Raw genomic sequence first — 24,729 nt, 5'->3', positions numbered from 1 at the left:
ACCTACTGACACCTTTCGAATGCTATTTTTGTTTACACAAATCGGCCTGTGTGAGCAAGTAAAAACTACACAAACAATACAGAATTTTTCCTTTTGTCTTTCCTTTTCAGTCTTTTGTAATCAATTATTTCTTATCAAAATTTGACAACGTTTAAATTCAACTGTTCTCCAACTAAGCAACGATAGATGCGCCGAATAATATTGAATGTTTACAATTCAACATCCTATTCAGGCATACCTGTTAACTAATGAAGTCAATAAAGGCACCTCATTCGAATTGTTGAGGTTATACATAGCTGGGTCATTTTTATGACTGTACTTTAAATGACAATGGTATCACGCCTACAAATGTCCCAGTGTGAAATGGCAAATTGTACCTTTCAGTAATGGAAAAAGCCTTGTGTTCTTTTTACACTTTTTGAAAGTATTTTGGGCGCAGTTTTTGTTCTTTTTTTTTGTGACTGGGGTCACAAGAACTTCGAGATAGGCTAAGCAGGTGTGGCATACACTATGGGGCATTTTGAATTACAGGTTTTTATTTTTTTGGCAGGAATAAAGTACGTTTTCAAGATATGGGGATTCCGACTCGGACAAAATTCTAACATCTCTATTAGGTAAAACTAAACAGTTCACTATAATGTCAGATGAACTGGTACCCAAGTCTCTAGACATTAGTGTCTAAATGTTGTCCAACCTGGGATAAAACGATGTAGAATTTTCTGCTTATTATGCTGTTTATTCATATTTCTTTTTTGTAGCTGGACTTTTACTGATGTAAAGTGTCTGTATCAATCCCATGCTTTGGGTACAAATCACAACAACTGCAGTTCTGCCACATTCTGGAATTTTGTGGTTGTTACCTTGCGTTATTTTTTTATTTGTAAAAACCGTACATGTACATGTATGTACAGGTTCCTGTTCTTGCAGTTTTGTATTTATCACTGAATTACAAGTCATCATAAAATCTCACTACCAGTTGCTTCCACCCAGAATTCCCTCACACTGTTCTGCATGAGCATTTATGTTTTATTTTGTGTATTATGTATTACTTGCATGCCACACTGGTTGTCTCGGAGGTCAGAGCTGTTTTATTTAGTTAATCTATTTAAAACCACCAGAATTTGCCAATCTATGAGATCACAGCTTTTGTTAAAATAAACCACCACCACTTTTACAAGTACATTATGATGAAAATAAACAGCAGTCAGTTTGTGCGAATGAACAGCACTAATAATACGGGTGTTTCACAATAGTGCGCCCTCACAAGTTTGCAACCTGTTGACCGATCACAATGTGCAAAATCTGCACATTTAGAAAGGGTCGACAGATTTTGCACAGTGATTGGCCAAAGCATTGCAAACTCTTGGAGGCGCACTATTGTGAATCGCCCGTATTGAAGTCAAACACTATTTGAAACGAGCCCCAGATTGTGGCATCTGTGTTTTGTATGTTGGCCCTTGCTGGGTTATTGAAACAGACCAAACACTTCATCTAAAACAAGATTTTTTTTTCATTTTCATCACCCAATCGTGACAAATTGGTCAGGTACTCCCCCAAATTGATAATAGTAAGTGATAAAATCTCTAGAACTTGCTTTATACTTTGCAAAACTCATAACTGAACACTGCTGTCATCAAAAATGATGAATTTAAGATGGCAATACGTGGTGAAAAAAATTTATTTAAACTAAACATACTTACAGCACACATAAGAAATAGATCACCTTCCATTACTTATTATTATAATTAAACAGTGTGATATATTACTTAAAATTCTTTTACAAATGATGCACACACTTGATCTGTATGCTTTCCTGGACAGCCTAAGTTATTCAGAACTTATTTTTTCATTCTTCCTTAATTCTGTGCAAAAAATGTCTGATGAGGTAACTAAACTTTAAGACTGTGAACGTCAAGAGTTCATACTTGGAAAACGTATGCCATTTCCACAGTATTTTCTGGTTTTGCTATGATACAAACAGCTGTACATTACATGGCTCATCTGGATGAAATGATGACATGAGTAGGGTGGGTTATGTGCAACAAATCATACTTAAGAAACCATGAATATCTGCCAAATCAAAATTATCAAAAAACAATCGAAGCAAGCCAACTGGACAAGCATCTAGAGATCATGACCTGGAATGTGTGTGACTGGACACAAGTTTGGAGAAAAAGTTCAAGAATTTGAAGATGCTCTATGATATTCTTTAGGTTATTTCAGAGAAAACTAGAAAGAACCTCTTAAAATAGAGGAATACAGACTACTTAAATAAAACACAATTATAAAATAAACTAAAATAAAAATGTCCAAATAAGGGTAAACACGGTGAAATTAAACTTGATGACTATTCATCTGATTAATTCACGTTTCAAACTCAAGAATTCTAACTTAGCCATTTACTTTTATATTGTACTCATACATGTTTTTTTAAGCATTGAATCAGAGAGGATTTGACTTTGATTTCTGAGAAGATAGTTGGGTTGAATAATTTGAAATGAAAAGAAACGTGATCTTTATATACGAGTGCCAACACCTACTTTTCAGCTTTTATGACATAAATGGTCTACAAACAGGTTGACAAGGAACAAAATATATAACTTGAATTTCTTAACACTTTAAAAGACACTGACTACATGCATTGCAAAACAGCCCTTTTGACCTTGATAAATGCAACAAAAAGTTGCTTATCTTTAATTTTAATAAGTGGATTTTTTTTTCAAATTACAAACAGGTGCATTCTAGCACAATAAATAATTAAGAACCAAATGTGCAAAGTTTATAAATCTGTCACTCTGTATCAATAACAAGCTAGAAGCTATAATATCCTTAATGATGTCTCCTGCATGGAGCTGTACATCAACTACTACTAGAAACAATTTTAGCCATTTCAAGGTGGGGTACAAGTAACAAAATGAGTCTGTGATTACTCAGTGGTTCCTGCATGAATTAGAGTTCTTTTAGGTCAATCTGCACATACTGAGGATAGGGGAACATCGCTCACACCCCCCTCAAAAAAAAAGAGAAAAATAAATTGCTTTCAAAAATAAGTGTATAAAAAGTCCCCAAATGTAGTCTCACTCTAAATTGTAAGAAATGCCATAAAAGCTTCAAGATACTGCCAAACTTTTGGCCCCTAAACATCCCCCTGGAAAAAAAACAAACTTGATCTGCCCTTGCCTTCAGACAATTCTTCTCTACTCTTCCCAGTAAGTAGCAATTTCCAACTCTCTGGAAAGCACAACTGCTCAGCGCCCTATGCCAGCTCAAAGTCAATCACAAAGTAGTGGAATGGTGCTTCCCTCAAATATGGTGTACACCACAGCCACAGAACACTTGCAAGACCCTGGCAATGGTATTCTCAACCCCAAACCAGTGGCGTAGTGGGGGGGGGCCACACCCAGAAATTCCCCGTGCCCTCAGGTACACCCCCACTAAAAAAAAACGGATGAATTGATATTAAACAAAACTAACAAAAGCTTGCTCTTCCAAAAAAACGCACCACTGAAAGCTGGTGCCCCCATAAGATGCTGGTGCCCCCCTTATGCCCTCCCAACCAATCAAATCCTAGCTACGCCACTGCCTCAAGCCTTTTTCTCCATGAAACCTCCAACTCTAGACCTCACAGGAAGAGGAAGAAGAGAACAGGAAGTTTAAAAATCTCAAAGAACAAAATTTACCTGGAACTGCATGAGGTGCACGGTGCATGTGAGGTTAAAGGTTAACAAGAATACAATGTGGAGTATAATATGAGGTTATCGTGCACCGTGGAGTGCATGATATGGCTATATAATGGACTTCAACAGCCTGTGACATCCCATAAAACTGCCCACAACTCCACCCACTTCTTACTCTTGTATAAATACTAACATTCTGTAACATACATATTGATATTTACATTACGCTTGAAACTTACTGACAATTTGAATACCGTTACATGCATTTCAAAAGGTTTACCAAACGAGCATAATATATACACTATACAATGTCCTTAGAAAAAGGCTTCTGAAAGAGCACAATGACCTAAAAAAGGGGAGAGAGAGCCAAAGTTGGATCTATTCCCTGTAGTGGAGTGATTGTAACTACACTCACATCCATGATTTTGGCTCCATGTAACGCTACAGAGGTCACAAGAATGAGTTTTATAAGGCCACAGTTCTATCACTGAGTTTTGTTTACACTTGATAGCAATTCCCATTTCAAAGGAAACAAAAGTGAATTGTTTTATAAAAGGGTGTTTTCCACTATTAATGATGAGCCCACCTGTTTTTAATGCATATTCATACTGAGAGCTAGGGACTTGCGTTAACCCACCCTTCATCACAATCACAATCAACTTGCACAACAATACAGTGCCCATTTATGAAGCCAGCTGCTTCAACAGATGTGCCCAAATTAACTCTTGCAAGTGACAATGCAGAATCTTATGCCATGACCATAACAGGCATTTTAGTGGTGCACTATGGAGGAGCATAAGTTATGTCCATTGGGCCTCAACTGTCAACTCTGGCACACCTATCCAACACCTTGGGCATTTTTGTTGGGCCATCTCTGAATCCACCAAAAAAATTTAGAATCCAACAAAAGACAGTAAGCAAAGTGCTTGCACCTCATACTCCAGCAAAAACGGGACAGCAAGCCTCCACATCGGCAGTAACAGATCTGACATTAGGCTTTACAGGCTTCAAACCCATCACAGCCCAATGTAAATTTTATCTAGATGTACAGCAATGCTGTTGTTACCAAAAAAATGGCACGCAGTGTCCGGTCTCACCATAACAGGCACTGTCGAAACACTCGTGTTGGCACACATCACCAAGCTGGTCTTTGCTACCCAACTCTGACCTTGATGACTTCCAAGCAAGAAAAAACAATTTGCTACAGCGTCATATAGACTTCTATCAACTTAGAGGAATGCCAAAACAGAGAAAGACCAAGACAGAAATATGCATCATGCAACTGAATACGGGGCAACCAAGAAGTTCCATCTACTTCAAGTTCCTGACATCCAATTAAATCGAATTTCATTGAGCAGGATTTTTCTCTTTTTTGTAAACCAATAGACAATGCCTTTTCAGTAAGCAAAACTAGCATTTTAAATCTAATGTCGTTATGAAGCACTGTTTAAATGCTACAGTTGTTTTTAGAAAACTCTGCATACCAAAAATTGAGGAAAAGAATTGAAAATGAGCAGACAAATTTATCTGTCTAACACGGCTGCAACTGAATTAAAAGTAACCACATCATAAAGACCTATCCCTTATAATTTTGGTATTAATGCACATTTGTACAGAATCTATTTTGATTCATGGGTATATATCTGTTTAGTACACACACTGCTAGCTTTTCAAAAAAGAGGAATTCCATTAATTCCAGCCATTTTCTTTTGAAATAGAAAGATAATTGGCCCTACAATTCCAAGAACTTCTATCTGCTTTTGGTGGATGTACAATGGCCAAAAAACAAAAAGAGTTTTAAGCGACATACTTTTATCATGTAAATTAACTTCCAAAAACAAAATGGTGGTATACACTATGATCAACTCCAGTGTTTTTCATTGGTCAAAAGTAATTCCAAAGTTAACAAAGTTTCAGTAGATTTCAACCTCGTATGTATTTCAGATCTACATAAAGTTTTTCACTCAACACATCTAGACTGTAGAGTGCCTAAAATGACTAACCGTGTTATGATTTCAGGGTTACATTACAAAAACCCATTACACATTAGGAAAATTTGTCAACTGCATGAAAAATAATAAAAGGGGCAAGGCTTTTCAACTTTCAAAACAAACACTTAAAAGAAGACTAAAACCATGTAAATAATACTGTTTAATAGAATAGTTTTTACAGTTTACAACCTGACTATTTTCACGATCCCTCTGGAATGCTTCAAGACTTCAAGAGTTTGTTTAATACAAATATTGATCATTTCAAACAAAAGAAACCACACTATCTGAATGAATGAATTAATTTTCTGAAACCATGAAGAGTTGATTTCAGGGCGGAAGTATGACTACCTCACTCACTGATACGGCAGCAAAAATAATCTTACCCTATATCAGCCAGCAGCCATGCTAAAGCTGGATTCTTGAGAGAAAGTCAATACTGCAGAGCTTACGTTTGTTTGCTTTGTTTTGTTTTGTTTCCATTTTCAGCTCAATATCTGCCAGAAAATGCAACCTTTGCATTAAACCATAGGCCATTGTTCACTCTTCAGCTTCAACTTCTAACTTCAAGCTCTGGCTTCATGATTCCCAGCTTTAGAGACTGAAGCTAGAAGGACAGCAAGAAGTTAACATTGAAAAGGAGAGTCAAAGCCTCTAAGTTGGTCCAACCATTCGTGACCACACTTTGATGTGGGGGCAAAGGTCGGAGGAGCAGCCAAAGCCAAGGTTTCAATCTTGAATCAGAGATGGTTACCACGACGAACGCCCACAATGAAAGACTTGGCACAGACAAAAAAGCATGTCATTTTCATCCAAGGCCGAAAGTGTTGTGAACCTCCAAACACTGAAAAAAGTTCCACACATATGCTCAGTTGTCACTGCTGACGAATGCGAACAACTCCCGTTTTCACCTGGGTTTAATGGCCATGTCGAACCATGCAAAACTCAATCGCACAGTTCGGTCCTGGCTTGGCAGCCAGTGATGGGTGGGGCCAGAAAGAGGCGGCCATTCCGGCAGGCACAAAGTTCAAAGACGTCTGCACTGCTGCTAGTTCCTGAGGTACTCTCCGGGAGGTTCTTGATTTCGACTTGGGCTGCGTCCAAAGATATCTGGAGGAGTTTTACAAGGGGAGACAGGGATGAATTTCCTATGATTCACACAATTATTAAACAAGAGAAAATGTTTATTTCGATAGGGAAGGAACAAAAATGTAAAAGAGAAATACAATGTGGTGTTGCAGTTGAAATCTCTTAAGACCATTAGATGACCCCACAAGACCTTCAGTCTAAATTCAAGTCACAAATTATTAAAGATTTAAATGAACTGCAACAAAAGGATTCCTTCGTTATCGTTCACTCTGTTAAACATAACAGGTGGTTTGGATAAAAATTATGTGCACACTTAACGTCCCTTCCTCTACTGGCATCAGAAGTCAGAAAGTGACCTGTAATTTCTGAAGACATGGATTTATTAATTCTTTTTGAAGGGAGGGAGCACTACTGGTACTTAGTCAAGAAAGTAGCCTTGAATATCGAGTCAACAAAGCATTATCCCTGAAACTTCCAGTCAGCGGTTGAGGAAAAATCTTTCCTTTAAATGTTATGATTTTCAGATGATTACATTTGGTAAAACAGCTTTGTAATTTGCATCATGCTGCCAAAAAAAGAATCCAAACCAGACTTACTTTTCCCTGCCTGGATCGGAGATTGATATCGTTAAAACATGAAACGGAAACTTCTCCGATGCGAGAGGTAAGGCTAACGGTTTGTGGTGATTCCACAAATAAATTTGATGACACGGATTCCAGCCTGGAAGTGAAAAAAATGGAGGTTAGGCAACAGTTTGGAGGATCAGACAAGAATTTGAAGACTACTGCTGAGACCTGAATCCCCAGAACACTCAGTGCCAGGTTATTTCTGTTATAATTGGTCTGAGCATTGAAGAAAAGATCCGTACAGCTGGGGATTTTGTACCTTGATAAAGGGAACACTAGTGATTCATAAAAAAATAAGTTAATTCAGCGGAAATAAGCTTAAAATGAACTTCTCAATGTGACTCTCACTGGATTGTTCACGAAATACTGTACGTGGAGACTTTCTACACGCTGAACAAAAACACTCAATATTTCTCGGAAACGCATTAATTCAGACTAAAATTTGTAGTGCATAAGAAACACTTTAAAGAAGCAAAATATCCAAGCTTTAGGATTTGTCAGCATTAAATTAAACCTTAGGTTCTGTGTGGACTGAGAAATGTTGATGACTATCAGGATAATCATCTGCATGGTCTGTGCCTTACCTTAAATCTTGCCCAGACTCTGATGTAACATGTGGTGTCTGAATGGGACCTTTAAATACTGTCCCTTCACTTCCTGTTAAGAGAATGAAAGAAACAAGCGACATCACAGGAAGTACCAATTTTCTTTATTTGTGTCTTAATTATTATATTGCTCAAACTAGCTGAAGTTTTCACTGTAGTCCTTAAGTAGCGTCACCAATTTTCCATCAAACTAGCCTAAAAGTTGCATGACATTTAGACCTATAGATTTGTTGAATAAATCTCATAATTTTTAAAAAATATTTTAAAACCCTCCATGACGACTGTGTCCCGTTAATTGACCTACCTGTAAATGTGACTCTTTTGGCACCAATGATCACCTCATTTTCATCTGCATAGAATAACATTTTGTTCTTCGTGTCGTAGATGACAAATCTATCATTGTAGGAAACTAAACTTTCTGGACCTGGGAAATGAAAAACAGGTCACTTTGTCGTTATGCTTCATGTTACAGTGTAGAAGTTTGTTTTTCCCCAAATGTTGGATTTCCAAACAAATCATAATCTAATTTCTGCCAATTTGCCAACATATCTGCTACTATCTTTTGGAAACCTGCTTTTTCCCACTCCTTTGGTTTTAAAAGCAGTGCCCAAAATTAGTTTAGACAATTCCTACTAATTCTCAAAGACAAAAAAAATTCCTGAAATACTGCTGCCAATCACTGAAGTACGCAAACTCAACAATTTGGGCATTTTAAAAGATTTTTGCAATGGACAGATGTATGACTTCTATTTTAATATTTTACATTCAGAGTTGACTGAGAGCTTGCCACAAGTATTACAAGTTGACTCTGGGGTCTCAAAGCCGCAATCTCTTGCTAACGAGTGCAAATATCTTACTATTCCATCAACCGAGCTTGCGCACAATTTTGTAATATCTGGATAAACTTGCAGAACAAGAACAAGAAACTAAATGTCCAGTCAACAAGATGTCTTACCGACTATTAATCTTCCTTTTGTTGTGTTTTCTAGCCCGTTCCTGGCATTTAAGGTAACATTTTTGGCCGACTGTAATACAAGGTTTTTGTCCTGTGCAACGATAACCAAAAAAAAAAACAAACAAACAAAAAATCTGTCATGCATATTGTCAACAATGAAAACTTTGTACAGAAAGAATGTACAGCAGTTATTATGAAATAAACACATGTACAGTACATACACGCATGGACATGGTTACCCCGTACCGCCAGCTCACAAAATCACGTTCTTGCATTCTCTACAAAAAATGTACAGGTTTTCCTCTCACTTGGCTTCCTCCAATTCTGGGAAAATTTGAAAATCAGCCTTTTCTCCACAAGCAAGGATTAAACAGGTGCCAATGCAATTTACAGAGTCTCCATCTGGCGAGCACTAGATGCACATGTGTGTACCACAATGGGCACTTAATTCAGTTGAGACTAAGGGTCTGGATGTCAAATGACTACAGATTCTCTCCTCCATCTCAAGTGATTTAAGGAGAGCAACGACCATCCGTGACTGTAAGGGATGCAGGTTCCTTTTTTTTCCTTCACACAGTCACTGGGAATGTATCGGTAATACAGATTTTCAACTACTCATCAGGAATACTACAAGAGGGGAGAGATACAGCTCTTTGTCCCTCAAGAATTGATGCTAATACATGACTGACATTCCCACTGGATCTGAACGGACTGGTAGACGTGCACGGATACCCTGATGCAGTCCCCAACACGTTCTTGTCCAGTTTCAACTTCGTATGTTAAATTGAATTAACCTTTACAGGCCGTTTCACCGAGAGGAACTTAACACCAAATTTGCACTCTTAATGCACTCTCCGTGTGAATGGCCAAGGTGTGAAATTTGCTACGTTTCACGATGTAACGGTGACGTGAATACTAATGATATGAATGTCATAACACCAAGGTAGACTGACGGTTGATTACTCTTTGCTTTATTTTCAGGACAACTTCTAGAAGATTTTTTTTCTCTTAATTGTTCCATTCTGAAAGGGTACAACGTATTTGCTTATGTGCATACGTATACATGTACAAATGTTGAAGTCCTTCAGAGAGACAAGCATATCAAGGGTATATAACTGGATTCCAAACATACAGTGTAATTAATTAATATATATTATCTTTTCCAGATGAAGTAGACCAAAAATATGTTTGCGTAAATGTCTCTGGCCACGCTAAAAAAATAATTTTCAAAGATCATTTCAATGGCAGATGTTGTTTTGGAAGAAGAGAGAGCACAGTTTAATACTGCTAACCTGTCTGGACTTGATCTCAGCAGCATAAAGCGCCTTGAGGAATTCAGCCTCACCGCCAATTTTGATGCCATCACTTGAAAAATGTAGCTTACCGATACCAGTCTACAGAGGGGAGGTTGGAAAAAGAGAGTTAATTATTCACTGTGTCAATTTCACTCAGGCAGAATCTTTAAACAAATGGGGGTTTGAATTTTGATGACCACCTAAAACATACATGTAGGGCCTACAAATCATTTAGACCTTAAGATTAAAACCATAGAGCTATATATAAACACTAGAGTGCTAACTTCTCATTCTGCGCCCGGAGAAAATTTGACACTGTCCTGGGTGCAGACATTTTAAATCCCTGTGCGTGCTTGTAGAACATCCAAAATCAGATAGAATGAATATTGAATAATGTATTCTAAATGCAATGTGCAAGTACAACATACGTGAACGTCTTTTGAATAAGGCGCACATGCAGTGAGCAATGGCACATGTTTATTTACATTTATAGCTGATTATTTTAAAAGGAATGTTCCCTCAAATTTGAGCAAGGTCGTCCGATTTCGTATGCATCTCTTTTGAAGGCTGTCTTTTGACGAATAAGTTCAGCTATATGTAAATCAAAAAGTTGTTTCCTTAATTCAGTCAGTGGTTAAGTGAGTTGATGGCTCTGGAGCAGCGGCTGTTGTGCGCATCCGGTAAAAAAAGTCACGGCAAAATTCATGTGCAGCACATACGCAAACGCGTTTACATATTTGGGTGTAGAGCAAAATGGAACGCTCATTTACTGATTGTACGCTCAGGTTGTTTACGTATCGGTTTGTTGACATATCATTTTAGAATACAGACGTAGCTATGCGAATAGCCATACAAATACTGCACAAATTTCAAGTTTTCCATAGGTTTGTGCACAAACATGGATGCGTCCAGCAAGCATCACTTTATGCATGAGTCAGCGCTCTAGTTTCTATTTATAGCTTCTGATTAAAACAAACCACATGAATTAATGAAGATCTAAAACCTGACTTCAGTATACAGCTCATAGACAAGTTGTTTACGATCTAAAAACCAAAAAGGGGAAGAAATAACCCTTTAAAGCTTTTAAAATTTGATAAGCTACATGTACATGTACGTTAGCATATTCTGAGATCCACAAATGATGAACAAATGATAACTGGGTGGTGAGTACAAGAATCAAACACAAACAACCCCTGTTCCCCTGTCATTAAACCACATGATGGCACTTTATTTTCAGTTTGTCACCTCAGAGAGTAGAAGTGGGAATTCCACATAACCAAACTCATTTAGCCAAAGGTAAGAGCCTTGATACAACATCTGACCAAGTTGCTGCACAGTCATGCAGGAGAGCAAAACAGTGACAGGACTTGACAAAAATGTCAGATAATAAAAGAGACGAAGCAAGGAAACCAACACAATGCAGGCGTGGCGCAGTGTTGGAAAAAAATGAAATGATCAGTGAAAGATTCTAAGAGCATGAATTCAAAGAAGAATTTTAAGTGAACTTTTGAACCATAGCAGAAAGTCACCCAACACATTTGAAAGAGTAAAACAAAGTGTACATGCTAATGTGCATATGTGCCGATAGTACACAAATGTACATGTCTTTTATTTCCCAAGCAGGCAAGCAGAGGTTAGAAGCTGAATTTCCAACAATTCAAAATGGAAGCCAAATCCAATCATCCTCTTACCAGTGTGAAATTCATGACCCTGAGAATCCAGATGGTGAGAGCCACGTTGACTATAATGACTGAGGTCAGGACGAGGATCAGGAGGTACAGGCATCGCTTGCGCCAGCCGTAGATGCCTACCTTGTAGACTGCCTCCTGGTGTCTGTGACGGGATGTGCCGGGGGTTATATTAGAGTAGCTTGCCATGGCTACCAGGGAACCTGTGGAAAGTGGAATCGGACAAAACTGAAAATGAGATCCATCAGTCATCAAAAGGATTCTTTTTTATTTAGTTCAAAAGTCCATATTGTAAGCACTTCATCTGTCAAAATAAACTTATCCAGAAGGTAGATCACTCAAAAATGTCTTGTGGGATGTTTAAAACCTGAACCGGTTTAGCTCAATTTAGCTCAAATGTTTTAAAGAAAACAGTCCAGCACTGTGCAATCTTAAGTTAAAACTACATGTAAATAATTGCATTTCCTCTGAGTGTAAAAATGCCCTTTCATAAGGTGTTTCGTGCAGTTGCTGTCTACTCTGACTGAGATTTTCTTAACTTTCTAGGCCAACAGAAAAAGGAATCATACACATACAGTACTTTAGGCTTCCAACTTGCAGTCCGACACATTTATACCAAAGTACTTTTTCCTATGAAAAATAAATACAGTGATGTTGATTTTCCTCCAGCTGAAAACAATGCAAACATATCTATATGTATGCTCGAAATATAAACTCAACAAATTTTAAGGTGCTACATAATGAGCAACCGCAACCCAGAAAAAAAAACCTGCTTCAGGTGCATAACTACCCACTGTAACTTTCCACATTGCTGACTTCATATAGACGGCATGTACGTGTATGTGTGTCTGCCAAGAATAGATCAAGCAGATACATTTTAAACACGTGTATAATGTCATCTGGTCATGTCGTATAACATGGTTTTAAAAAGGGACACACTTGGCTTGATGACTACTCCGTAATTTATTTCATCTCATTTGCTTTTGGCAATCCAAAGATACCGTTATGTCCCAGTAAACACAAGCACTCAAAACTGAGTTTGTGCCACATTCTTGTCTGATCACTAGACCTCATTGAAATTACAAACAGGCAGTTCATCTTTACAATTTGATTTCGTAAGAGATGCTAACAGCGCTAAGCATTGAAACATACTAAGGAGTAACAGTTCTCTTTATAAAAAATGACACAAACTGAATCAGTATTCTGTTGCACCATTTCCATTGAAAAGATAGTTGCAATGGAATTTTTTTCAATAGAAAATCTCTAAAATACCCCTTCATGTCTCAGTTAACCTCATGCTGCATTTTTTTTCCATTCAAAGGTTTTTGGCTGCTTTTTGGTTTTATGCTAAAGAGTATTTTGATATTCAAGAGCAAAACTGTGATACCATTTCAAGAAGAAAGCCTGAGCAGTATTACATTGTTTATGCACAAAAACTCCTGCATATTTATGATTGATGGCCTAAATTGTTCTTTGGTGTTTCACTTTTGTGCAAGTTACACAGTAATAAGCAAGCAAGCAACCCTTCATCAGAAATGTCTCTTGTTGGTAAATTCAAGGTTCACAATTTTAACCACAAAAAAAAAATGCGCTAAACCATGTCTTCCCTGGATGTTGTTTGGAAAAACATGGATAATTTTAAATGATTAAAAAAGTACATTTTTCAGTACATTTCACCTGATTGGGATGTCAAATCAGTTTCTATTGAAGGAAAGTACAAAGTGGCAGAATAAGATTGTCTAAAAAAATTCACTGCAGCTACACTCTAATCTAGTGGGAGCATCTACACTCTAATCTAGTGGGAGCATAAGGGAAAAGGCAGAAAGTACATGTACATGTAGCAAGGGCTATTACTAATCTGTAACTAGACATGCTCTGTGATGATTGCTGACATGTACATGTATGTTTACCAGTTTACAATGATGTTTGTGTCTAGATCCAGTTTCAACCTGTCAGCAGTGAGTGCATCCCCTTCTGTCACGCCTAGCATGTACATGTATAGAGTGTGCTATGCATGATGTACATTCATTTTCCCTTCTTTGATGACTGACTAATTTGGAGTTATTGATCTTGAGGAGATGAGATCATGGCTGATTAGATGGAGTCTGCACCATGCACTACGCAAGTACATGCAGAGACACTGCACACACTGTACCGGTGCGTGTACATGAACGTGTTCAAAGGATTCATAAATGTCAAAATAAACACAACACATGATGCACGTACCGGTACGGTACGTACATGTACTCATCAAGGTATAATGCCTGTCTACGTGAACATACCATACAATGTACAAGCAGGCCTAGTTGTACAAGTACATGTACTTGGTCGATATGCAACCCAAGAACCCTTACAAAAGAACTACCACATATTATGACCTTAATAAATCAACACATCATGCACATCTGCTGATGGCTTGCAGGCTGTTGCGCTTTCAAAATTATTCAACCCAAACTGCAGCAGGGAGAGAGTTACAATTACATGTACATTACCTGTTTAGCTTTGAGCACTAAGCAATGAATTCCAGATCTGTTTCTGACAAGGAAAGACAAGGCACATCCAAGTGATTGATTATTGGATCAAGTGAGCTGGCCCAGGGAAGGAGAAAGAGAGACAAGGGTGGCCTTCAGTAAGGAGGCCTCAGGGACAGAAACAAGAGCCTCCTTGTAACAGAGCGCTGATTCCCTAGTGGCACTCGCAAAAAGGCACACACAACAACCTTGGAAAAAGCTCTAATATGCTAAAAACACAATTTCTTTCACCATTAGCATAGAATTTGTATCTGCTCATACCAAGCACAGCCTCAGGTTTTCAAAGCATGTACATGAACCAGTAACTGAAAAACTCCTCACTCACATCAAGAGCTGTATACATTTATAAACAGATCCATGTGTGTGGAGTACTTTCACTATGACATCCAAGTAGGCCATAAAAAAGCAACCTGCATTCGATTGTTCATTATAAAGGCCTACCGGTATATGATGCATATTGGTACACCCATGGAGGTAGGAAAAGACCTCTTTTCCTACTTCCATGGTACACCCAGCAGTGAATCAAAAACATCAAATGCCTATACATGTATTTGTAGGTACTGTACACCAGTCATTTTACCAATAAAAGATCCAACAAACAAAATCTTGCTCTACAAGTACAACTGATGTTTCTCTGAATTTGCAACACAGACACACTGTAAGTCTGTACACTTACCAGCACGTCAGAATCACAGCTGAAGTTAGTTAAGATGTCTCATCACGCAAGTGCTTGAGAGCATACCGGTGCTGCACGTACACGTATAATATGGAGCACAAGAGCATGCTCAGTGTGGTCTCACGCACTGTACACATACCTGTACATGTTTATCAAGAAACCTCCGCAAACGAGATTGGCTCACGCCAGAATGTTATTACGTTAAGAAGCTAGACAAACCTACAAGGACATACAGTACACTACTCGTTCATACAGTTCACCACAGCTCCCTGATGAATATTTTTCAAACAGTACAAAAAAAAGAAAGACCAGGACATCACGCTAAATCAAATTAGCAGGAAGCTATTATGTCTGGGAAATGGCTAATAAGAAAGGCGCCCACGTGTACACATGTGCAAGAACCACATGCTACCGTTAAACTTTTGTTGATGTTGGTTTTCATTTGCATTTGATTTTGACCAGTTAAATTAGTTTACAGCTTAATGTGTGACTACACATGTACATGTACCAATCAGTACATGTATGCATTTTCAGAAGCTGTGAGATTAAAGGTAAAAACTCCTGAGATATGAAGAACAGTATCAGCATGGAGGAATAAAAAGGTATCAGCAAGAGGGTCGGGAAAATTTGTCCACCATCTTGGAAAAATCCACCATCTTGACAAGAGAAACGAGAGAGAAAAAGGAAACAGGGCTGCATTCTCCCTTTCTTGAAACTTCCACACGGAACACCACTTAATTTTTTCTAACATAGCCTGAGCCCTCCATGACGTTAAGTCGATAATACTTGATAACACACATGAGTGGCTGTGATCTCATTCCTCTCTGGCTGAAGATTATCCAGTCAGTACAACGTGCTAGTAGCAAAAACCCTGAGATGTTGTCTGTTGGAAGCTGCACGGTTCTGTAATACTGATACGATTTTACCTCAGTGATTTAAAAAAGAGAGGCCAACCTATATCTCTGAGGGTGCCACACGCGAGTCCGCACTTTACCAGGAGGGATTTCCATGCATGGAATATTCCAGTTGTGGCTCCGCAAAGGCATACCGGTCATCCACATGTGTTCTCTGAATTCGAGCTAAACAGTCAATACTGTGAAGGTAAAATATTTGCCACGGCCTGTGAGCGACCATAGAATTCCCTGAGTGACTAAAAACAGCAGTGAAACTCTGGAAAAATACAATATAAAGTGGCCAGTCTTGTGACATGTCTTTTTGTTTTCCAAGCAAAACACTTGAAGAAAAGTAAGGTTTTTAACAAAGAAAAACAAGGCAGAACATTCCATTTCATAACTAACATGCAAAGGTAGGTACATGTAGGTTTAATAATAGAAACGCGGTCCCTTATTTTTGCTACAAAAATCCCTGGCAGGATAAACACAGTAACAACCCACTCTGTGTATACATGTGGAAGCCTGCACTGCACATTGACAATTTGACATTTGAACTGTACAGTAGGTACATGTGCATGTATTTAATTTGAAGGATTCAAATTTGTATGTACTGCAACCAAAGAACAGAGCTCTTTAAAAATAAAGTCCGTCCATGTAGGCCCCCACTGTTTTACAAATTGAACTAAATGAACCCTTTTTTGGCATGAAACCCTCCCCCTTCCTTCCCTGGCAATTCCATTTGGCTGTCTGTGCCAACTTCCCAAGACTGTGTGTGTCATTGCAGTGTTACAGGCCACAGGCCGTAGGTGTTCTCAGGAGGTGCAAATTAACACAGGAGCCAGAGAAGAAAAAAGAATCTCATTACAGAATCAGTTTTCCATGGTGAGACTGTACATACTCAATCACTATCCACACAGCATTTTGTGTGATGTCCGTGTGCTATACGCATGTTTTCTTTGGGTTTTGGTTTCTTGGTTTTTGATGATTTTCTTTTTTGGGGGGGGTTAAATTTTCATGTTTGTTTTTTATTGTTTCGTTGGTTTTGTTTCGGTCATATTTTTTTCTACTTGCTTTATGTCTAATGTTAGGCTATGTTCATTTGTAAATTCTTTAGCAAGAACACGTACAACATAAGCAATCCCCCAGTTGGGAGCTGAGAGCTGTCAACCCCAGGCCCACCCTCATCAAATCGATAGCAGGTCCTGGGGGAAGAAACCTACTGAGAATGCCAACAGAGCCATGGATAGTGCATCAACGCTGTCAGCTGCAGGTCATCACCCAGATAACTACTTGTACATGCACTGGGAAGAGGCAAATCACAGAGCAAATGCAATCACTGGTGTCTAGACCATGCTGATTGCTATGAAAAAGCTTTCATTCTTTGCTCCATATGGCTCAAGATAAAACAAGAAACCGAGGGAGAAAGTTTCTAGACAGATATGCAAGAATGCATTGCAACTTTGTTTTATAATTTTGCCTCATTTCACCAATGAGGGTAAAAACTGTTTTGCATGTCAAAAATTGAGCATACATGTACATGTACATGTACATGTAGGTCACAAATCTTTCAAAATAACCATCGTCAACAGATGTCCAGGCTTGGCATTAATTTACAATACAGAGGCCAACATGCATATGTAGCTTTATTCAACAGTAACGTACATGTAACAGTTATTTGGTTAATTTTGAGTGTGATAGGAGCACTGTCTCCATGCTTGCATGCACCTATGTAAACAACATGATGCCGCCATGGCTAGCTGCTTGCAGGTCAAGCTACATGTATGTATTTGGCACAAAACACAGTAAAGGGGACCAGTCACATTGACAATGTGTCTCCATGGTTTCTCCAATGGTTACAAATATCAGCAAGTGTTACTCCACCCAAAAACATAAACATAAATATGAATAAGCATTCAGGCTGTAGTTTGAGAGTGAAACAATGGAGTCTTCACATGATGTTCTCACCAAGTCATTATTCCCTTCTGCCGTCAAAACGGACAGTGTAAATCTATGTACCGTACCTGTCAGTTTTGTCATTAAAATGGCATTCACTTTTATTTAACAAACAAAAATCACTCTGTGGTTCCAACCAATAGTTTTAGCCTCAAAGCTAATGCACACGAAGAATACATGTAGAATGTGGAGTGCTCAAGACACAGCAAACATGTGAAGGCATCAGGAAAACATTGTGAAAGGGACGGTACATGTAACTCACTAGCCTCATTTACCGTGTTATGTATCATTGTCTTCTCATCGATTCAGTGAGGTCAACCCTGTCTCTGACAGTGTTCTCAGCAGAAATGTACATCCCATAAGTTCACATTACAACTTATAACATGAAGATCTAACAGTATCACACTGTCCTGAAAATTCTGTTGAACTTGAAACTTTGTCAAAACTTGTGACATTAATTTCAACTAAATGAATCGTGTACATGTACACTGTACATGAACATGTGACCACCTGCACTGACAGTAAAGTGCCCACATGCACATTACAAGTTATGAATACGAAAGTCACTATGGTTCTATTTTACACCAAGACACTAATCAACTTTGCTGGAGACAGACCACTCATTATGTACACACATTCCTACTTCCACGCACGTCTGCAAATTTCAGTTTGTGTATTGTGAAGCATAATGAAAGCAAATAAGAAATGTACACACCGTGTACCAATTAACATCATACATGTACCTATCCATGGTCTACCAATAAACACCATACATGTACCTATCCATGGATGTACAGTACAGGTACTTCCTAGACTCGCAGTGCAGTGGTTTATTGAGTGACTGAGGCAGGTCCAAAGTGGTAAGACAGTGTACATGTACATGTATTAACTCAAACACGCAGTGAGTCAGCTCTGATAGGGCATATCCTGCTCTAGTACATGTACAAGTACATATTGCAGGAAGCTAACAATGACGCCCTACAAAGCCTCAAACAGTCCTCTGTCTCTTGCAATTTCATGCTGTGGTACATGTATCTCCTACATACCGGTACTTACAGCAAACATGCAAATGCCATGGGTTAATCATTTTGTTCCATGCAGCCTACTCAAAACAAAAGTAAATGTACACATACAGAAATCTGACACACGTGTACAAATCTTCAGTACTTCTTTGAAAGTTTTACATCAAAGCACAAGAATATTAAACTGGGACACCTTGATACAGGTGGCTGTCCTACAGTTTTTAATTGTGTCTACTAAATGGCTTAGGCTGTGTCTGAATTTCTCAGCTCAGTGTATGATTACACTGGAAAAACGTGTAATGCCTATGGAAGCTGCCAGCTAGCCACTTCATGTAGAGGTACACGTACGTGCTTCCAATAGGCGCATGTCTTATTTCCAGCTGTAGCCAAGAATGTGGACACAGCCTGGATAATGGGCTGGCAGTCGTGGATTGCATGCAGCCAACATATAAGTGGCAATCCAGACCATAAGATATCAGTAGAGATTAACACCCTGAGATTAACACCCTCATTCATTCATCTCCCAAAAGGGTAGATCTAGGAGGGCCAATGGGGGCCATGCCCCCCCCCCAAAAAAAAAACAATGAAGATTTTCTTTTTCAATTAATCAGAGTGAAGATATTAAATGTCTTAAATAGAGATTTTTTGTATGTACAGAGTTATTTTTTGTTAAGGAAATTGTTTCTGAGCAACTGCTTAATTGTGATTGGTGCGATTAGTTACACACGATGTACTGGTACGTGCACTGGGAACTCTGCTTGCTTGTTTCGTTCTCAACCCCCCCTCCTCCAATTTGGGTCTGGATCCGGCCTTAGTCTCCCACTGCCCTTTCAGCCTTTCAGGGTGCTAGGAAGGGCAAATGCCTCTCAGAAGATCTTGTGAAAGAAATACATCACGACTACCAAAGCATTGTGGGTTACTTGCTGTATGAATCAATCCGAGTACACTAAGTGAAAACATGTCACGCACACTCAGAAGTTTTGATTGATATCATTGTTCAAATGAACTCTTCGTCATGCAATTGCCCTTATACCTGTGCCTTGAGAGGGTGGTGGGAGCGAAGCAAAACACTAGTACCGGTATCTTCACATTCAATTATCACCATCATACAACAAAGGGAACCGGTCAGCAGGTTGAAGATACTACCTGGCAACTTGTATACAAGGGACTTCCATCACGTTCTGGCATCAGTGGCGCAGCACTCCACCAGCTCAACAGATCTGATTTTATGTTATTTAGATAGAGTTTTCACAAGCACCTCTAAAAATGGTCCCCCAAAACAATGAAGGAAACATGAACTACCACCGTCACGATAGGGTCAAATCAAATGATGTCAAAGCATCACATGACCAGTTGACCACACAGTTTCAAGGAGTCTTGTACCGTTGTACTGGGCAAGCACTGTGTACATTTCTGTAAGTTGCACACCGAGAGTGAGGCTTTTTCACTGTACAATACATGTAAGAATTGATTCTTTTCCACTTGTCACTTGTTCCTGGCAATACTCTCTTGGGGGATGGACGTTGATATTCATTGTGACCAAACTAATCAATTCTAATTTTGAAAAATTTAGAATACTTGCCAAATGTAGCAGAGGGATGTTCAATTTTGTTGTTGCTGTTGTTGTTATTCTCATTGTTGATTGTTCTAAAGTCTGGCACATTTTTATTGCTATTTACCTGTAAAGAGTGACACTTACTTTAGCAACAGGAGAGCGCCAGCCAATCATTCATGAGGGTGCTCTTTCATGGCACTGAAGTTGGTACAGTGAATACATGTACATGTATACACTTTAAGTTCAAAAGGTGAAAAACTCTTATATTCTGATGATCCATAATTAATTACCATGTACAGGTACATTAACTGTTCCCCAAATTAACGTAAAATTAAAAAGAATCCTAACTAGATCGCAACTACATGCATTGTAGTTTTGGACGCAAAAACATTGCGAAAGCTTATAGACATATCTGAAGTGGAAACTTAAAATAAATTTCAGGGATTCAGTGGTTCAACAACTTGCGCATGACACCAAGAAAAATGCTGACCGAGTGCTCATTTCTTTTACAATGTCCAATACATGTAGGTTAATGATTTATTAGGTTTGTTAAAAATTGTTATTAAATCAAACATTCTAATGTTGGTTCTTCACAGTGAACCACTAAAGAATGTCACAAAGTTTGTGGTAATGCATTTCTATCATTTGCTTAACATTAGGAAATATCTCTCTAAGGAATGTACCGAGACAGTGACTCATGCATTTATCTCAAGAAGACTTGATCATTTTAACAGCTTGCTGTATGGATTGCCCAACACACAGATCAACCAACTCCAGAGAGTGCAGGATGCTTGTGCCTGCCTTGTTTACAAGACTTCAAAGTTTTGTCAAACCACACCTTTACTCATTGACTTACTCTGGCTTCCTGTTCGATATAGAATTGAATTTAAGATTTTGTTGATGACATACAAAGTTTTGCATGACCAAGCTCCACAATATTTAACTCAGCTTGTTTCTGTAAAGTCTCAGGCCTGTTGCCATCTTCGTAGTTCTGGTGACGGTGTCCTCCTTAAATGTCCTGTGGGTCAGGGTAAGGCTACCCTTGGGGATCAAGCCTTTGAGTATAGTGCACCACATCTCTGGAACAGATTTCCACTTTATACTTGCTTCCAGTGTTATCATTTTTAAATCAATGTTAAAATCTCATCTGTTTAAGAAGGCATTTTATTAACTGGGAACGCTCTGGGTGGTGGTTGTAATCCTTACCTTAACAATCAGTAGTTTTAATTGCTGACATTGGTTGTGTTTTATTATCCTTATTTTGGGTAGTTGTGTCAATTCTTGTAGATTTTTATGTCTCTCTTGTATGTAATATTCATTATACTGCATTTGTGAACATTCCATGGAATGAGCACAATATAAATCTAATTTAATGATAACAACAATAAGTACCATAACCACCACCATCAATGACACTGCTCTGTGTACTTGGCCTACCAGCAATCTTCATAATAATCTACAGTCAAATGAACTGCCTCATGACATTACAAGTTTGTCAACCAACTAAATCATAGCACATTCAGATGGCAAAAATAAAACATCACTTAAATATGTAACAAGGTCTGTCTCGAAGGCTTCACAGAAGACATATACATGTACATGCCGTGGGTCGACGGCATGTGCTCAAAAGCTCACTTTTCACTTGGTTCTCGTGTTAACAGCACTGATGGAAAAATGTGGCAAGTTAAGGCTTTAGCAGTAAGTCGCACTCGTAAATACCCAGAGTATATGTATGTATTTAGGCCTAGCTTACAAGATAAAAAACATTCTACATTGCGGGGGCAATAAATATTCATTAGGGTATTTTTTAAAGTTTCAGATTACAATGTTTCAAAGTCATTGTTTATGCACGACTGATGTCATGTGACTCCACTGACAACTGAGCATGTGGGGGAAAAGTATGGATACACAGAAAAGACATGTTCCTTATATCATTTTCTAGCTGCCTGGTAAATCGTTTTGCCCTCACATTTTGAGGGATGAGTTGACATGTTGCAAAGCTTATTTTTTCTGTGAAAAATATAAATTCCTACATGCATATTAAACATCTAAATTAATACTTATATTTCTAAGAAAGGTAGTTCAAAGCAGGTCTTTTATTTCATTTCATTCTTTCAACAAATATTAAAGTAAAAGCGACTGTGTGCGCTTTAACAATTAAGGCCAAAAAAATTAAAAATACACTAATACGGATTGATATTGTGACAAAAATAGATTATAATATTCATTAGGCCCTAGATATTACAACCAACATGTGACATCCAACAGCAAAGTACAAATTTCTCATCTTGCAGAACATGTGCACAAGCCCAGTGCTGCAGTCTAGGGCAAGTGCCGACAGGAACTATTCCCCATCAATGCTTACAACAGCATTTTGGTGTGTTGTTGATCTGAATGAACCAAAGAAGCCATGTGTGATTTCTCAGCCCCAATCTGATCCAATTCATGCTCCTGCACCAGAACACAACACCACTTCAGAGCACCACCACTGATGATGATGACAGTGACTCAGCGATTGATGACAGTGACAAGTGCTGTGTTTTCCTCTGATTTCCACCCATTGAACTTGCAAACTCCATCAATCATGGGACCAGTGAATGTTTGAAAACTGCTTGCACTGGACACACATCAAGTACTGTTGCAGAGCCACCCGTCTCCTGGCAAGGGATACATTTCATTGTCACACCTTCTCACAGTCTCCCATGCTTCCAGCCGACAGAGGAATAAATTTTATCAATGTAATTTCCTTCTTTTATCAGATGATTTCCCAGGGAAAAATATAAGCCATTTTTTCGATTCAAGCATGTTTATTATTTTGCAAAGTACATGTAAATTACTGATTATGAAGTAATCTTGATAGTAAACACTTGATAATGTTGTTTGTTTCACTTTTGGAAATAAATGAAAGTGTGTTAAATTTAAAACATTCCCCAATTTAATACTTTTATATTTGATGAAAAAAAAAATAGGACAGTTGAAAAAAATATAAAACACACAGAAACTTTAGAGTTGAAAGCAAAGAAACACCTTAAATATTTAAATAAAGAGCCCATGTACGTACGTACATAGTATCTTATCGCTCAGTCCATTTATTACATGTTTTGTGAGTGTTAAATTTTAGACTGTTTTGTCTCAAAAAAGTGGCTAACTTAGCCTTTGAAAATAATTGGGTGGCTACTTCGCCTTAGAAAATAAATTAAAAAGTCTCCTTTTTGTGTGTGTTTTCTTCCCTTCCAAAATAAAGTAAACAAGTTTTATATTAAAAGGAAAATAAATTGACCACCTGGGTACAAATAAAATAAGATATGAAATGAAACACCGTCATTGTAGCTCACAAGTATACATTAGCTGTATACTACTGCCAAACAACCCGGTTCACCACAACAACGTACGCTAAGAAAAGGATGAAAATTAACAACTGGAATCACCCAGAACGAAGCACAGGAACACGGAGTAGTGAAGTGACCACTGCGACCATCAGCAACGCAGGAAAGAAAAAGAAAGGGACGAGTGGCAGTAAGGAAATTGGTGACGCGCTTCACCGCTCATGTTACGTAATAAACGAAAAGGCAATGAAAAAAATTTGACTCAGGACTACTTTGTACTAGTAGTACTACACATGTCTTGACATGGATTCTGGAACAGCTGTCAAGACGATGAGGGGTCAAGTGACGTATTACAGATGTGTGGCTAAGGATGGATCAGGAGTGAGAGTCTGTGCCACACTAGTGGGGCTAGTCGGCGTACGAGTTGGTTGGCGTACGAGTTGGTCAACGTAGGAGTTGACCAGCATTCACCGGGCCTAGTACTAAAGTAGTAATACTAGTAGTACACCAGCGGCTTGACGCTTGATTTAAACTATCCATGGCTTATGAAGATAGACTCACGACATAGTCAAAAATAATATGACAAAGAGATAGGCCACGAGTTGCAAAATATGGCACAATTGAGGGAAAGAATGGCCACTTACCGCTAAATTATGGACGATTCCCTCTTACTCTGAACCTTTGCAACAACGGTCTTAAGCTTTGGATTGTCGATCCATCCCGTTCACTAGCAGCGCCCTCTGCCGGTAATAAAAGCACTGATCAAAGCGCCCTCTTGGTATGTGGCAGGGGCCGACTTTATAGAATTTCTTTCGTACAAAACTTGCTTACGCGCAGGAAAACTTGCTAT

General features: G+C 38.5%; 1 protein-coding gene across 2 annotated transcripts; it reads right to left on the bottom strand.

Moving 5' to 3' along the window:
- Positions 1–845: 845 nt before the first annotated feature.
- On the bottom strand, positions 846–24,592 carry LOC147799981 (delta-sarcoglycan-like). 2 transcript variants are annotated; one of them, XM_087133555.1, is made up of 8 exons: positions 24,524–24,592; positions 11,927–12,126; positions 10,233–10,334; positions 8,941–9,031; positions 8,290–8,409; positions 7,965–8,037; positions 7,351–7,474; positions 846–6,775 (listed from the first exon to the last, which is right to left on the bottom strand). In XM_087133555.1, exons 2-8 carry the CDS (start codon positions 12,110–12,112, stop codon positions 6,611–6,613), a joined length of 861 nt encoding a protein of 286 aa, XP_086989681.1. In that variant the 5' UTR covers positions 12,113–12,126; positions 24,524–24,592; the 3' UTR covers positions 846–6,610. The 2 variants fall into 2 exon arrangements, with proteins under 2 accessions (XP_086989681.1, XP_086989682.1); XM_087133556.1 differs by lacking the exon at positions 24,524–24,592 and adding an exon at positions 15,131–15,371.
- Positions 24,593–24,729: the final 137 nt, after the last annotated feature.

This window comes from Acanthaster planci, linkage group LG02, assembly GCF_054643075.1.
Source record: "Acanthaster planci isolate LZ-2023a linkage group LG02, COTS_SCS, whole genome shotgun sequence".
Lineage (NCBI taxonomy): Eukaryota > Metazoa > Echinodermata > Asteroidea > Valvatida > Acanthasteridae > Acanthaster > Acanthaster planci.
Note: the sequence above shows the minus strand (reverse complement) of the source record. Positions and strands in the feature narration are given on the sequence as shown.

Coding starts and splice junctions, on each gene's coding strand:
- LOC147799981 (XM_087133555.1), bottom strand. CDS start 12,112: ATGGCAAGCTACTCTAATATAACCCCCGGCACATCCCGTCACAGACAC. Junction 10,335..11,926: donor GGGTCATGAATTTCACACTG/GTAAGAGGATGA, acceptor TCCCCTCTGTAG/ACTGGTATCGGTAAGCTACA. Junction 8,038..8,289: donor CAAAAGAGTCACATTTACAG/GTAGGTCAATTA, acceptor TTCTCTTAACAG/GAAGTGAAGGGACAGTATTT.